Source organism: Pristiophorus japonicus, chromosome 1, assembly GCF_044704955.1.
Source record: "Pristiophorus japonicus isolate sPriJap1 chromosome 1, sPriJap1.hap1, whole genome shotgun sequence".
NCBI classification, from domain to species: domain Eukaryota; kingdom Metazoa; phylum Chordata; class Chondrichthyes; family Pristiophoridae; genus Pristiophorus; species Pristiophorus japonicus.
The window spans coordinates 297,947,170-297,962,212 of NC_091977.1; the positions used below are offsets into that span (position 1 = coordinate 297,947,170).

Here is a 15,043-nt window from a genome sequence, read left to right on the forward strand (position 1 = left end):
GCCAAAGGAGGAAACAATTAGGATAGGTGACCAAATGCTTGATCAAAGGGGTAGGTTTTAAGCCAAGTCTTCAGGAGGAGAGAGGGGTGGAGAAGCAAATTTTGGGGAGGGAATTCCAGAGCTTAGGGCCCAGACGGCTGAAGGCACAGTTGCCAATGTTGGCAAAGCAAGTGGGGGTGCATGAGGCCACAATTTGAGGAATGTAGAGTTCTCGGAGGGTTGTCGGGCCAAAACAAGGTAAATTAAGAAGCAATGGCTAAGTGAAGTGAATTGTCAGGGTAAAGGAAAGAATGAGTTAGAGTATACAAGTGTATTGAAACAAGCATATTTATTTTTAAAATTATTTAGTAAAGTCAACCATCTATATTTTTATAGTTCAACTTCCATATATAAATATAGTGTTACCCAAATCAGGAGCACGGTCATTGGGAATTTGGTACTTAGAAGTACATGATCTTCCCCTACTCCAAAACCCCAGCAATATAATATCTGTTCATTTGTTTATGGAGTTTGAACTGAAGAAGACAACAATGTGACAAAAAAGTGCGGATTACCCTGGACTTGATTAAACAAGAGTAATAAAATTACATATACACAGTAACCGCTTGTTTAACCATTGACTGGCAGTCTAAATAATTTGAACTCAGATTTCAGCTAGTGTTTCTATTCATTAAGTGTTTCTGTTCCAAGTACCTGGTTAATGTGCTCTGCTCCAGTCCAGGTAAAACTGCAAGTATCATTGCAGCACAAAACATACAATGGAGAGTCATCCGGATTAGTACCAGGTGGACAAATCATGCTCATAAACACATCCTCTTCCTTTTCACCCGAGACATCGCCTGAGGGGGAAAAATTGCCCCTTATAATTATAGAATGAAGTCACTAGAAACACTCAAACCATAAAACATTACTGTAGCTAGAGGCAGGGAACAAAACAAAGGACTTTTAAAAGTGTTGGACCCAATGGCTGCAAATGTAAATTCAACCACACAATCTCAAGGCAAATGGTTTAATTTGTGACTCTCAACAACCAATTAAACCCTGGAGTGCAATGCGTCAGAACCTGATTTTTTTTAAAAAACAAAGCAGCTTAAGCAACCAAATCTCCATTGATGTCAGTTTTGTACTTTATCTTCTGCATCATCAAGGGGGCAAGCAGTTGACTTGTCCCCAGGTTTCTGCTGCTTTTCAAACAGCTAATATATGGCCCACATGAGCTATTTATCTCCTCCCTTAAAACAAAACTAAGAACCTAGCTGATGCTGGATCACAAACATGTGGATCAGTATTCAGGATTGAAAAATCAATTAACATTCAATTAAAGCATTCACCAACAAAGGCAGGTACCGTCAGCTAAGTAGCTCTCCAGCTAATGCTTTGGACGCCCCCAGCAAAAGTAAACTTTGCAAAACAAAGATTCAATTATGGTTGTGACATTGCTCTTACAATTGCTAAAGAGAGCCTGGTTTACTACAGTGCTTGCTTAGTTGGACTCTAAATTACATACTCTTGACAGCCCACAGGTTTTGATGCTGCTTTTTGAAGCGAAAGGATAGTTTCCACCTGTTCCAAACATCAGCTTGATCCTTCCTTGCCTCAAGTTTGACACTTCTGGCTTTCTTAATTCCAGTTAGTCTTAAAGTACACTTAAACAAAGAGACACTCTTAGAAAAACTAAGGATTTGAAAACTTGCTATCCACATGATTCTTGGGCTCTGGTTATAGGCATGGAGCTTTTACTGCCTTGTAATTAACAGAAGTGTAGACAAAGAGACTTCATTGTTTAAAGTAGCAGAAAGGATCTTTAGATGGTTTTATAAAACCGTAGGAGCAATCTCAACCCATACTTCAAGTTTCCTATTTGGAACAGCTTCCCATTCCAGATAGGAGATATGGAAAAGACCAAGATCATCAAGGATAAATCTGATTTCAGACCAACAGTAATATAATTCCTTGTTTGAACCACGACAGACGAGCATGATTTTATATGGGGGGGGGGGGGGGGGGGGGGCGTTGGAAATCAATATTTGTGCCTTGCTCAAGCTTCCTTCTTAAAGTCCAGTGCACACACATGGAGATTAAACCATTTGTACACGTGGAAGACTCAAGTGCAAAAACAGACAGTTAAAGCACTGCATCCAAACCATTTTGAACTGAGCAGACAACTTGAAAGCAAATTCAGAAGAAAAGTACCTCATTATTCTGTACATTTTCTTGATATGACAAAACAGGTTACCTTTGGCTATTTTCTGAGCAGTTTCTAGAATAGTAATTGCGGCTGGATAAGCTCTCCCACCAACAGCTAGCATAAAAGGGGTCATTCCTTTTGCATCCCTGAAAATGCATAGTCAAGATGAACAATAAAGCAGATTTAGATATACAATTTAAAAACAAAATATAATTGGCACAAAAATGCACAATGAATCTAAAATTCGACAACTTGGCTATAAATCATGGCCTTTTGGAAACAGTGGGGATAATTTACTGCAGCACCCCTTTGACTAAGGAAAGGGAGGCAAAAAACACTGTCCTTATGACCACTATCTTGCCTTGCTGAAAAATGCATGGTTGGAAACAGGCCAAGTTTAGGAATGGACTCATGATGCTTCCTGCCCTTCCCTCCATTGTTTACTCTACCATTCATAGCTATTTAGGTAAGATACCGAGGCTACAGACAGCCTTGGAACTATATCCTAACATGAGTCAATGTCTTTGAAAGAAAGAAATTAGAATGGGGGCCGGTGGGAAATGGTTGAAGAAAACATACCTGAAACAGACCAATATATTTTATTAAAAGATCCAGTAATTGTGAAAAAATAAATTTTTACCTAAAAAAAACCCACCACCAACTAATGTAAAACTGTTTAAGCTGCTTTAATACACCAATTATAATGCAGTTTCTGCTTCCAGAAGCTGTATTGTAATATAAGTGGGACAGTACGCACACATTTGGAGGCAAAGATAATATCACCACTGGCATTGACCATCAGGTTTGCCATTTCAAGCTTGTCCTGAAAGCTTTGCCTATCTGTTCAGGGCAGTTTTGACAATACTAGCATGTAGGATGTGCCTCTTGTGCCGGTGGCAGGAAAACCTCATGACTTTTGCACACGTTCCAGCAAGCTTCTTGCATTTGTCCTTCAGTATAATTGCATTAAATTAGGAACTTGGGGTAACAAAAATCATACTATCAGAGATTCTGAAAAATGGGATATAAAAGACACAAACTCATGTTAGAAAACTGAAGTGAGATGTTTTTTCACAAGACGACATGCATTTTATCATCAAGATAAATGCTAACTTCTTAAGAGGGCGCTTCCATGCACTTCATTTGAATATTAAGAAAGCACCTTTACAAAGCAGACTCCCCCGACTGTTTTGTCCCACTTTCTTTTATACTACACAATGGTAGCTAGAAAAGCTCCAAATTTGATCAAAACCCAGTACAGTACCTAATGTGTATTACAACCTTTTAAGAAACAGCCAGTTAAAATTAAGTTAGCTGGTTTGTTTTATTGGTATCCACCTACAATACATTGCAAAAAAAGGTTTAGGTTATGGATTGTGCGCTTCAAAGGGTATCAAAGTGACTAATATCATTACATATCACGTTCTTAGACTATACACAAGTATGACCCAAGAATTTTGCTTTTTTTTTTTAAATAAAAAATACCAAGTTTACATCCTGCTCACCAAATTTGTTAAAAAAGCCATTTGAATTGTACACTATACTTACTTGGCTGAAAGCAATTCTCGAAGATAAGATCGCAGTACCACACTGTCACAAAGCAATTTTAAAATCAGATAAGCATTAGCTTTTCTATCCTTGGACTCTACTACAGGTGGTTCAGAAGGAGGACCTGGATTGGAAAAAATCAAAACGACATTTAGAGTGAGGAGAAAAAAGTATGCTTTTATACTAGATTTTTCTCTTCAGACTAGTGTATTATAGTTATTCACTGATAAACATAGGGGCCGAAATTGCCCACCGCCCAAAACGATGTGTCCTGGCCACCCCATGCATTGGGGCAGCCTAGCCGTCGAAATTCAGCAGTTTGGGATTTCCCCCCAGCCACCACCCCCCCCACCGCCCAAGCGGGGCAGAAGTGGCCTCATCATGGGGGCGGAATGGAGTGGATGTCACTAGCGGGGTGGAAGTGGGGGCAGGGCAGAGTTGTCGAGGCAGTCAGACTGGCGCGTCACAAAGTCTCACCCCTTCAGTTAAAGGGGAGTGCCGCTTCGAACACTGCAGCCATTTTAGTGGCAAATACTGGGCCACCAGGGAGGGTTTTTGGCCGGACCAGCATCCTGGCACCCAAGAGGGGGTGCCAGGCTGCCTGTTGACCCAATTGTTAGACCGACCTGGCAGTTAGCCGACAAAAAAACAACATGGCAACCACGGCAGTATGCCCTCCGCTTTAAGGGTGGCTGGGGTGCCATGTCACAGGGGATGGACATACAGCAAAAGCTGTCAGGGCACAGAGGCCACTCCCACGGGACAATACCGGAAAGGGGCTATTTCGCAAGGGGGTTCCCTGCTAGGCGGTAAGGGGTCGACACGCGCACGCCGCAGCGGGAAAACGGGTAGATCGGTCCCGGACACTGCTCCAAAAGTAAAGGAGGACAATTTCCAAAATGGCGGCCCCTCCGCAGAGTCGGCGGCCATTCTGTACCACCCCACGGCCGCCGCTGTCAGATGGCCAGGGGCCTTATCAGAAGGGACAATTTCGGCCTCATGAAGTCTAAATTTAAACAAAACTCAATCCTACAGGGCATTTTCTCTTGCATAAGCCTACTTAATAGATAAGGAAATACTTGTACATAACACAATGGAACAGCAAAGTGTTGGGCCTAACGGATGGAGCAAAGGCCAATGTACAGGATTTCCCAATCTCAATAATGCTGTTAAGGGGAGGCAGCAGACAAACATGTTCTATAGGGATGAAGCAACCTCAGGATCACTCGTTCAGCTCCTTGTGGCAAGCTGAAGAATGGTATTTCTGATAAACAATGGGCGGCCCATGAGGACCTGAAGCAAAACAGTTAAGAAAATGTTACGCAAGGAGAATATTACTTTTTTAAAAAAAAATTATAGAAATTACAGCACATCAACAGGCCATTCAGCTCAACTGTTCTATGCTGGTGTTTATGCTCTATACATACCACCAGGAAGAAAAACTGAAGGAGTACTGCTCTGTTTGAAGGTGTCATCTTTCTAAATATATACCGAACTGTTGTCCTGCAATTGTATTTTACCATTCAATATTAAAATCTATTATTTTCTCTTCCATCTCGAACCTCTCATTCACCCTCCACCCATCATTTTTTGTTGAGAAAAATTAATACCAGTTTATTCCTCACAGTCTGACTTCTAAAGCACTAATTGCAGATTAGAAGAACATTCCTGAGACTTGTCTTAAATGCAGCATTTTATACCATCCTTCAAAATTACATTTTTAGAAAACTATGACAAGCTGCAAAACAAAACATGGAGCAGATTTGGATCCTATGACCAGGGAAGACCTAGAATAATGTGCATAACTCTTAAAATGAGCCATTGTGTTGAGTTTTCAACAAAAATTATATTGCCAGCCAACAAGTCTTGACGTAGGAACTTATATAACTAGACTGTTCTGAAAACAGAAGTCAAGCAACTGTGCAAAACATTACAACGTATAAAAACTAAATTTTAGACACGCCACAAAGGGTACCCTCCAAGGTTAAACTGTGGTCTATTACTGAATCGCCTACAATTGTTATTTTCGTAATGTGCAGAAACAAGAATTAACTGCTGTCAATAATGGAACAGTCCCTAAATAGTTCAGTTGGTTAATGGAGGACAAAGCCTGCAACTTTTTCTGTCTATGCTGGCTAATGAAGTAGCTGAACCAAGAAAATCCCAGGTTCTATTCCCCAATCGGTGCCAAGTTAGGTGATCACAGCCAGGTCAACAATAGGGCTGCTGAAAGGTAACTGGCTTCAGTACCCATGGTTCGGAGAAGGAATCGTGCAGAGATGCTTGGAGAAGTACTCTTAAGGGCTAAATGTTCCAATAGTTTTCCCCAACTTGAATGCATTATAAGTATAGATTCAATATAGCCTTTCACTAGGCTATATTTCAAATTATATATTTTTTTCATATACCAGCATATCAACACATTAAAAGTAAATATTTTAGGAATGATATGCAAATGACAAAATATTTAGTTTCCAAAGGAACAGGAAATCTGAAGCCTGATATACTATTAAAATAATGTGGATCCACCACCACCCTATCTCTTTCCCCCCCCCCCCCCCCCTCCCATCCCCTACAATGGCTCCATTGGTAAAGATTTGGCCTTCCAGAAAAAGTGGCAGGAGGAATGCTATAGACAGTCTGAGTCCCATGGCCAATGAGGTGAAAATTACACTGGATTTCCATTCCTGAATACTATCCAATGACACCTGCTGGAGTGCATGACAGGTGAGGTTAGGATCAGGCTCAGTTTTGATGCGCGTTCCCCATCACCTCGGGTTGTAAAGCCTGCACTCACTCGATGAAAAGGATCACACAAGAAAGGTTATTTGGCCAAGGTATCTATAATGGAAGCCAAAACCTTCAGGTAGAAGAAAATCCTCACCTGGTATGGTAGATGTGCTTGGTCCTTGTCCAGTGCCAGACGCTGCTGTGGTAAGAGATCCCACAGCGGGGGCCAGGATAAAATCAATGTCACCATCTTTCAGTAAACAGAACAGCAGACATTCATCAACAAAACAAAACAATCCCCTGGCAAAGACCTTTTAATGATTTAAAAAAATGCTCCTTGCTTCATTCCATTTTATTGGATGGTAAATTTCAATAGTTTAACACAAGCTCTCTGAACCATGAGGTTTTGTGCAAGGATTCCAAAACTTTTCCTTAATTCACTACATTCTGCACAGTTCAAAATTTAATGCTTTTAAAATGAACTATGTCAGAGCTAAGTACTAAAGGCGAAAATCTCTTGGTTTCCAAAAATACCAGAGAAACTTGTTCCCTGAATTTATAAATCTTTCAGAAATAGCAGTAAATCGAAACAAACTTCTAAAATACTTCAAACTACACAAAACAAAATATGTGAAGGGAGGAATCAATGATTCCACACAATAGAAATCAAACAAAATAGCATCACATCTTGACTATCACAAATTCAGTATTTATTAACAATTTATTGATTATTAATCTCACTTTGTACATTGACAAAAACATGCATTGTGGCAAAATCCAAGAGCCAATCGCGAGAACCATGAGAGGAAATGGTGGGATGACAAATCATCCAAGTTGGATGTTGCCCAACAACAACTTGCATTTATATAGTGCCTTTAACAGAGTAAAACATGCTAAGGCACTTCAAAGGAGTTTTAACAAAATTTGACACCAAGCCACAATGAGATATAAGGATAGGTGACGAAGTAGGTTTTAATGAGCTTCTTAAAAAGAGAGGCGCAGAGGGGTTTAGGGAGGGAATTCCAGAGCTTAGGCCAGTTCGTTAAGATATATTCAAGAGGGTGTTAAGATATGGCCCTTACAGCTAAAGGGATCAAGGGGTATGGAGAGAAAGCAGGAAAGGGATACTGAGGTGAATGATCAGCCATGATCTTATTGAATGGTGGTGCAGGCTCGAAGGGCTGAATGGCCTACTCCTGCACCTATTTTCTATGTTTCTAGCACAAAATATAAAACAGATAGCAAGAGTTTCTATAGGTATATAAATAGGTAAAGAGTGGCTAAAGTAAATGTTGGTCCCTTAGAGGACAAGACCGGGGTATTCGTAATGGGGAACATGGAGATGGTAGAAACTCTGAACAAATATTTTGTATCAGTCTTTACAAGTAGAGAACACTCACAATATTCCAACAGTGGATAGCCAAGGGGCTATGGGGGGGGGGGGGGGAAACGTAACACAATCACTAAGGAGGTGGTACTCAGTAAGATAATGGGACTAAAGGCAAATAAATCCCCTGGACCTGATGGCTTGCATCCTAGGGTCTTGAGAAGTAGCGGCAGGGATTGTAGAATGCATTGGTTGTAATTTACCAAAATTCCCTGGATTCTAGAGAGGTCCCAGCAGATTGGAAAACTGCAAATATAACGCCCCATTTAAAAAAAGGAGACAGACAAAAAGCAGGAAACTTTCGACCAGTTGGCCCAACATCTGTGGTTGGGAAAATGTTGGGAGTCCAATATTAAAGCAGTAGTAAGACATTTGGAAAAGCAAAATTCGGTCAGGCAGAGTCAGCATGGATTTATGAAGGGGAAGTCATGTTTGACAAATTTGCTGGAGTTCTTCGAGGATATAACGAATAGGGTGGATAAAAGGGAACCAGTGGATGTGGTGCATTTGGACCTCCAGAAGGCATTTGACAAGGTGCCACATAAGAGGTTACTGCACAAGATAAAAGTTCATGGGGTTGGGGGTAATATCTTAGCATGTATAGAGGATTGGCTAACAGAACAGAGAGTCAGGATAAATGGTTCATTCTCTGGTTGGCAACCAGTAACTAGTGGGGTGCCACAGGGATCAGTGCTGGGACCCCAACTATTTACAATCTATATTAATGACTTGGAAGAAAGGGACTGAGTGTAACATAGCCAAGTTTGCTGATGATACAAAGGTGGAAGGAAAAGCAATGTGTGAGGACGACACAAAAAATCTGCAAAAGGACATAGACAGGCTAAGTGTGTGGGCAAAAATTTGACAGATGGAGTATAATGTTGGAAAGTGTGAGGTCATGCACTTTGGCAGAAAAAAAAAATCAAAGAGCAAGTTATTATTTAAATGGAGAAAGATTGCAAGTGCCGTAGTACAGCGGGACCTGTGGGTTCTTGTGCATGAAACAAAAGAATAGTATGCAGATACAGCAAGTGATCAGGAAGGCCAATGGTAACTTGGCCTTTATTGCAAAGGGGATGGAGTATAAAAGCAGGCAAGTCTTGCTACAGCTATATAAGGTATTGGTGAGGCCACACCTGAAATACTGTGTGCAGTTTTGGTTTCCATATTTACGAAAGGATATACTTGCTCTGCAGGCAGTTCAGAGAAGGTTCACTAGGTTGATTCCAGGGATGAGGGGGTTGACTTATGAGGAAAGGTTGAGTGGGTTGGGCCTCTACTCATTGGAATTCAGAAGAATGAGAGGTGATCTTATCGAAACGAAGAAGATTATGAGGGGGCTTGACAAGGTGGATGCAGAGGATGTTTCCACTGATGGGGGAGACTAGAACTAGAGGGCACGATCTTAGAATAAGGGGCCGCCCATTTAAAACAGATGAGAACTTTCCTCTGAGGGTTGTAAATCTGTGGAATTTGCTGCCTCGGAGAGCTGTGGAAGCTGGGACATTGAATAAATTTAAGACAGAAAGACACTTTCTTAAACAATAAGGGGATAAGGGGTTATGGGGAGCGGGCGGGGAAGTGAAGCCGAGCCCATGACCAGATCAGCCATGATCTTACTGAATGGCGGAGCAGTCTCGAGGGGCCGTATGACCTACTCCTGTTCCTACTTCTTATGTTCCGATGATCCAGTCATACTGTTTTCGTAACTATCAATGGGAGTGACAGCTAACCCTAACGCTCAAGTAGATGGAGCTTCTGGTAACAGCAAAATTATGACATTAGCAACCTTAAAGGTTTTTACAACGGAACAATTTGTGAACTCAAGATTTCATATTCTCAGTGGCCTTGAGTGAACAGAAAACACAATTCTATTTGGACTGTTCTCTGAACAACCTCCATGAGCTGTGCTAAATTCTACTTGTTCTGAAGTTGGAAATCTTGACAAGCTTGATTCCAGTCACTGTGCAAAAGATTGAGTCATCCCCATTTGTATACGACCGTTTCTCGAATGTTTTAACCATTCACAAAACCACATTGTACAGAATAGGGCTGTCGGAAAGATAAAACTTGCATTTATATAGCACCTCATCACATCCTCAGGATGTCCAAAGTGCTTTAGAATCAATGGATTATTTTGAATTCCTGCCACTTTTGTAGGTCCTCATCAGAAGTGATCCAACTAAATAAACAAAATTATTATATCCTGGTAACAACGGACAATGTTTGAACAACATTGATGTACACCTCAAAACAAGGAATCTGGTGTGAAAAAGAAATCATCCCAAAACTACAATGACTGAACAAAAAATGAACACTGAAACCTTGCTAAGCACAGCAAAATATTTAAAAATACATTAACATAGGAAGATTAATTTTGTGAAAATAGTTTCCTTTCCAAAGCTACTGAACATGGAAGAATAAAACCAGAAATATGGTCCCAGAGTAAGACCAGCATACAATCTAGATAGTGAGTTGCATGTAAACAACAAGGGGTGCACCAAGCAAAAGTAAATTGAACATGCCACTGTGACTTTGTGTGGTAAGGACAAGTGTCCACCTTGGCTCAGTGGTAGCACTCTGACCTGAGTCAAATGGATGTGGGACAACGCCCCACTCTAGAGACTTGAGCACATCATTTAGGTTGACAGCAGTGCAGTACTGGGGGACTGTTGCACTGTCAAAGGCGCTGGCTTTTAAAATGATATGTTAAAACGAGGTCCCATCTGCCCTCTAAAGTGGGCATATAAGATCTCAGGGCACTATTTGAAAAGCAGCAGCAGCAGCAGCGTTCTCCTGGTGCCCTGGCCGACATTTCTCTTTTAACCAACCACCAAAGAGATTATCTCAATTTATTTCACTACTGTTTGAGATCACAAATTGCCTGCTACATTAAAAGTGATTACACTTCAAAACTATTTTATTGCCTGTAAAGCGCTTTGGGACATCCAGGGGTCAGGAAAGGCACTATATAAATGCAAGTCTTTCATTCTTATTCAGTCACTTTTTTTCTTTGTCTAGAATTATGAGAACACTGGTTACAAGACCAAAATGGTTAGACAAATTTTCTGCATATGTACAAATGAATACATGAGCTGACACAAAGGGAACATGACCATTTTCTCTTCAGCACAATCAAATGTTTTCTTTTGTATGTGCACTCAAAATGACGTGTGCATCAACTGCAGGGATGCAGATTTTGCCCTAGATATCAGTGTACTTTGTAAATGTATACCAATACCTAAATGAAACTTCATTTTATTGCAGCCAAAGATAAACCATTTTCATGGTGAAATTACGCTTCAAATTCTCATATGTATTTTTGCTAAAACTTTAACCAGGATCTAGCATTCAGAAAATTATTTTCTCGTAAATCAGGAAACACTAACCTGGATCAATTGCAGGTGGATCTGGTGCCCAGCTAAGTGGAGCAATAGGAGGAGATACTGGGTCCTGATGGTCACTGGATGAAGCACCAGACTCATGGCGTCCTAAGCCCGCAGCTCGTAGTGAGCGCCTCATCATCTCACGTAATCTTAAACTTCAAGGAGAAATTAGTGTAAGGCACATTTATTTATTTTGGGGGGTAATTGGGGCACTCGATATTAGGTCCCTTGGTTTTGCTAAAAAAAACAATTGTAACCCAGAATTCTACTCTGCATATACACTGTAAATCAAATAGATTTGGAATCAGATTGGCTTATCTTTCAGTCCAAGTGGGCTGTGCAGATACGGATTTATTAACCAGATCTAGACAGCTTCAGTTGTTAATGTGCTCACAAAAACTTTGGAATGCACTGTAAGGCTTTCCTTTTTGTTTCTGGAAGACACCAAAACATCCAATTTATTTAGATTCCCTGAAGTTCCAACAAAAAAATTGTTTTTTTTTTTTTAAATCACACTTCCTATCTCTTCAACCACCCCACCGAAGAATTGAATGGTAATAATTAGCACAACCCCCTCCTTACCCCAGCTTCTACTAATCCCCTCGCGCGCCCCATAATATTAAGTCGAGCTCCAGCTTCCAGAGCTCCAGCTGGGAGGGCAGATAGGTCCATGCAGCATTTGGAGAACAAAATTTAACAGATTATCTTTGTATTTACACATACCTACGACTGCTAGATGGCCCGGTCCTGTTACCACTGCTGTTACTCGACACCACTGAAATAGCATTTGCAATGGCCTCAACTGCTGATAACCTCTCTGCAAACGTATTCCTCTCCGAGCGCTCTGCTTCTGTGGGACAGAAATACTTAAGTCACTAGGTCTCAGCAACAATGATCCAAAACGACCAGAATTCAAACCCCAAGTCTCAAAGTACACCACTTCATACAGAATTTGTTTTAGGTTTCAACTCCTTCACCAATGTAGGTTTCCTGAAATGTGCTTGGCACAGCAATTAATTCAGAATAGTAAACTTTGTATGAAATTAATTTGCATGTAAAAAATTTTCAAAAGCTCCTCCCCATCCCAACTTTCCTCCCATCAAGAAGATGGAATAATCCAGTCCAGAGATGGTTCACGGTACTCTGATCAACTTCCCAGTTGAAACAGTGGAGCATTTTGGACGTGCAAACTGTGACCCATAAGCCTACATCGTCCCCAAGCCCAGACAATCCTGCCCTTGAAATCAAAGCAACTCAATCCATTTTCAATTATTTCTTGTTTACGCCTTTGAATTTTGTGGGTCTAGAATTTAGAAAAGTCCGTTCTTAGTACTGGTGCTTCATTGAATAAATGTTTAATCAATGTCAAGATCTGTCAGTATCAATAACTTGAAATGGCTAAAAGACCCAAAGAGCTAAATCACTCAGGGCCACCCCTGAGTAAAGGAAGAATTACATTATTTTATTAGGATACATTTCTAAAATTTAGTTCAGTATGAACAGAAGCAAAGCTGTCTTGCTACAAACAATAAAGGTTTTGTACTATATTACCTTTTTAAGCTTCATAAACGCAAGTGGACAATGGAATTATAAGTGGACTTCAGCCAGCAATATCTCTAGGGGAAAGCCTGCAGTTACTGCAGCTTCTGAAGCACCGCCTACATGTTGAACACCCAACAGACTTTCAACAAATTTTAAACTCAAGAGCAATCAACCAGACAGGTGCCAGAAAATTAGAGCTTACAATTTGTTTTAATTATTTATTTTTTTACAGCCACTGGCTGAGTCATCAAATATAAACTTGGTTTTATGGGAAGCGAGCCAAATATTCTCAGTCAGGGAGCTAAGAACTCATCCAGGGCTAATACTCCCATCCTGATAACAGACAGGCAATAAATGGCAGAGAACCTCCAAACTCCACTCCAGAAATAGCTGATGTCCAGTTTCAATTTTTCACTAATTAAACAAAACATTTGACAAGAAAGAGCCTTCCCGTAGAATGCTTAATTGCAGATGCCTTATACTTACCAGACTGGTTAGAACATTCTTTCTTCACTAAATGAACTATCGAAAATACATGCACACTCGTATTTAATTTGTGCATTCCTAAAAAGACTGATGGGACTAGACAGGCATTAAACAAACCAATCTAATCTTTACTGCAGCGATATTAGCAGAGGAAAGTTGCTATTTCTCTGAAACTTTCAGGTGTAAGTTCACCAAAAAGGTGTGTGTGCGCAAATAACAGATCATACAGTTTTAACTCACCTTCTTCTTCTTTTGTTTCTTTATTGCTTGTGGGGAAACAGACAGACACACAGGCGTGCAAGACATTACGATTCCCATCACACCGATTGCTTAGAAATGTATTTAGTGCTTGCGGTGTTTGTTCCAACAGAACAGCCTGCTCAAGATTCATCAAGTACTGCCTGGAGGCTTCATAATCACATCTCAGTATGTGCTGCATTAATGCTTGCTTCTGCAGAAGGTAATAAAGAAAAAAACATGACTAATTATGTTGGGGAGATTTTTCACACAATATGCATAGTAGTTCAGTAACTGTCCTGGTAAGAATATAATATACATACATGCACGTGTAAATTTCTCTGCCCCTTCCATACAATATATAAAATGAAAGATTTCACTGTCTTCTTTTTAGGTGATCCCTCGAATCGAGGATGACTTGCTTCCACGCCAAAAAGGGATGAGTTCAATGAGTTCACAAGTGTTTCAATGAAGGACTTAATATCTAGGTCCCGAACTGCATATTGGTGGAAGATGTTTGTGCGTGGATTTAAAAAAAAACGTGTGGTGGCCATTGCACACCAGTGACCACACGGGCTTGACACAGCTTGGGCTTGGTCCAGTGGCAAGGGTTAACCAAAACGATCGGAGTGTGGGCTGGCTCGTACTGCCCCTGGCCCCTCGTCTCTTCTGGGCCCCGATCATGTCGCTCTGCAATCTCTTGCCATTCCTTCGCCTCTACCTCGCTGCTCCTGCTGTACCTGCCCACGCTCAACTCAGTGACCTGGGTTATGGCGACGTCCAATCCAGTCGCCCTCTTCACTGCCGTCGCCCTCCTGCATCAGCTCGCGCTGTTCCCTGAAGTCATTGGACTGAAGACTAATATAGCATGCAAGACTATAGGAAGAATTACATGTAAACTTCCCTGTATGCACTGCTGGAGCACAAACCCCACACAAATGATGGCATAAAAGAACCAAAAGATCTGATAAAAGTTGAAATCAATTTTTACATCTTAAAACCAATAAACTTTGAAACAAAATGAGGAAAGTAAAAATGTCTTGAAATTTGATGAAAGCATTTCCAGTAATTACTTCAATAATTTAATCAAGTAAAAGACAATAATTTTTCAAGTAAAAAAAAGAATTTATTAAAAAGTCACAATTAACCAATTTATTTAAATAACCTTCCAGACAACGACCACTTGTTCAGCACAAGAACAGCAAAGGATAACTTTTCTTTTAATTTCTATCAATAATCAATCATGAGTGCTAGTTTTTAAAACTTTAATAACAGCCTTTACCACTATGTGGCACAATACTTAATATTATTTCTTTGCTGGGGTGGTGAGGTAAATAGGGCACAATTTCAAAGCAAATATTCCCCTTTATGTCTCAGGCACAGGATCTAAAAAAATAATTTCCAATCCACTAAGACAAAATCTTTCACTTAAATCCATGCCATGCACCCTTATGGAGTCGCAATATTTCAGTGCAGCAAGTTGTACCCAGCTGGTGTCAGATTATATGGTGAGTAAGCACATAAATGGACCCAAAGATA

At 40.5% G+C, this 15,043-nt stretch overlaps 1 protein-coding gene across 10 annotated transcripts in view; it reads right to left on the bottom strand.

Annotated features, from left to right (window-relative positions):
- The window catches only part of ubr5 (ubiquitin protein ligase E3 component n-recognin 5), a 176,905-nt gene that overhangs the window by 62,513 nt on the left and 99,349 nt on the right, over window positions 1-15,043 (bottom strand). For 9 of the 10 annotated variants that reach the window (XM_070888496.1, XM_070888497.1, XM_070888500.1 and 6 more), the window contains 7 exons: window positions 13,508-13,718; window positions 11,963-12,089; window positions 11,243-11,394; window positions 6,621-6,716; window positions 3,737-3,860; window positions 2,237-2,334; window positions 694-839 (listed from right to left, as the gene is read on the bottom strand). In XM_070888496.1, the coding sequence (XP_070744597.1) occupies window positions 694-839; window positions 2,237-2,334; window positions 3,737-3,860; window positions 6,621-6,716; window positions 11,243-11,394; window positions 11,963-12,089; window positions 13,508-13,718 (954 nt within the window). The remainder of the gene's footprint in view (window positions 1-693; window positions 840-2,236; window positions 2,335-3,736; window positions 3,861-6,620; window positions 6,717-11,242; window positions 11,395-11,962; window positions 12,090-13,507; window positions 13,719-15,043) is intronic. The other variant, XM_070888493.1, reaches the window with a different exon arrangement.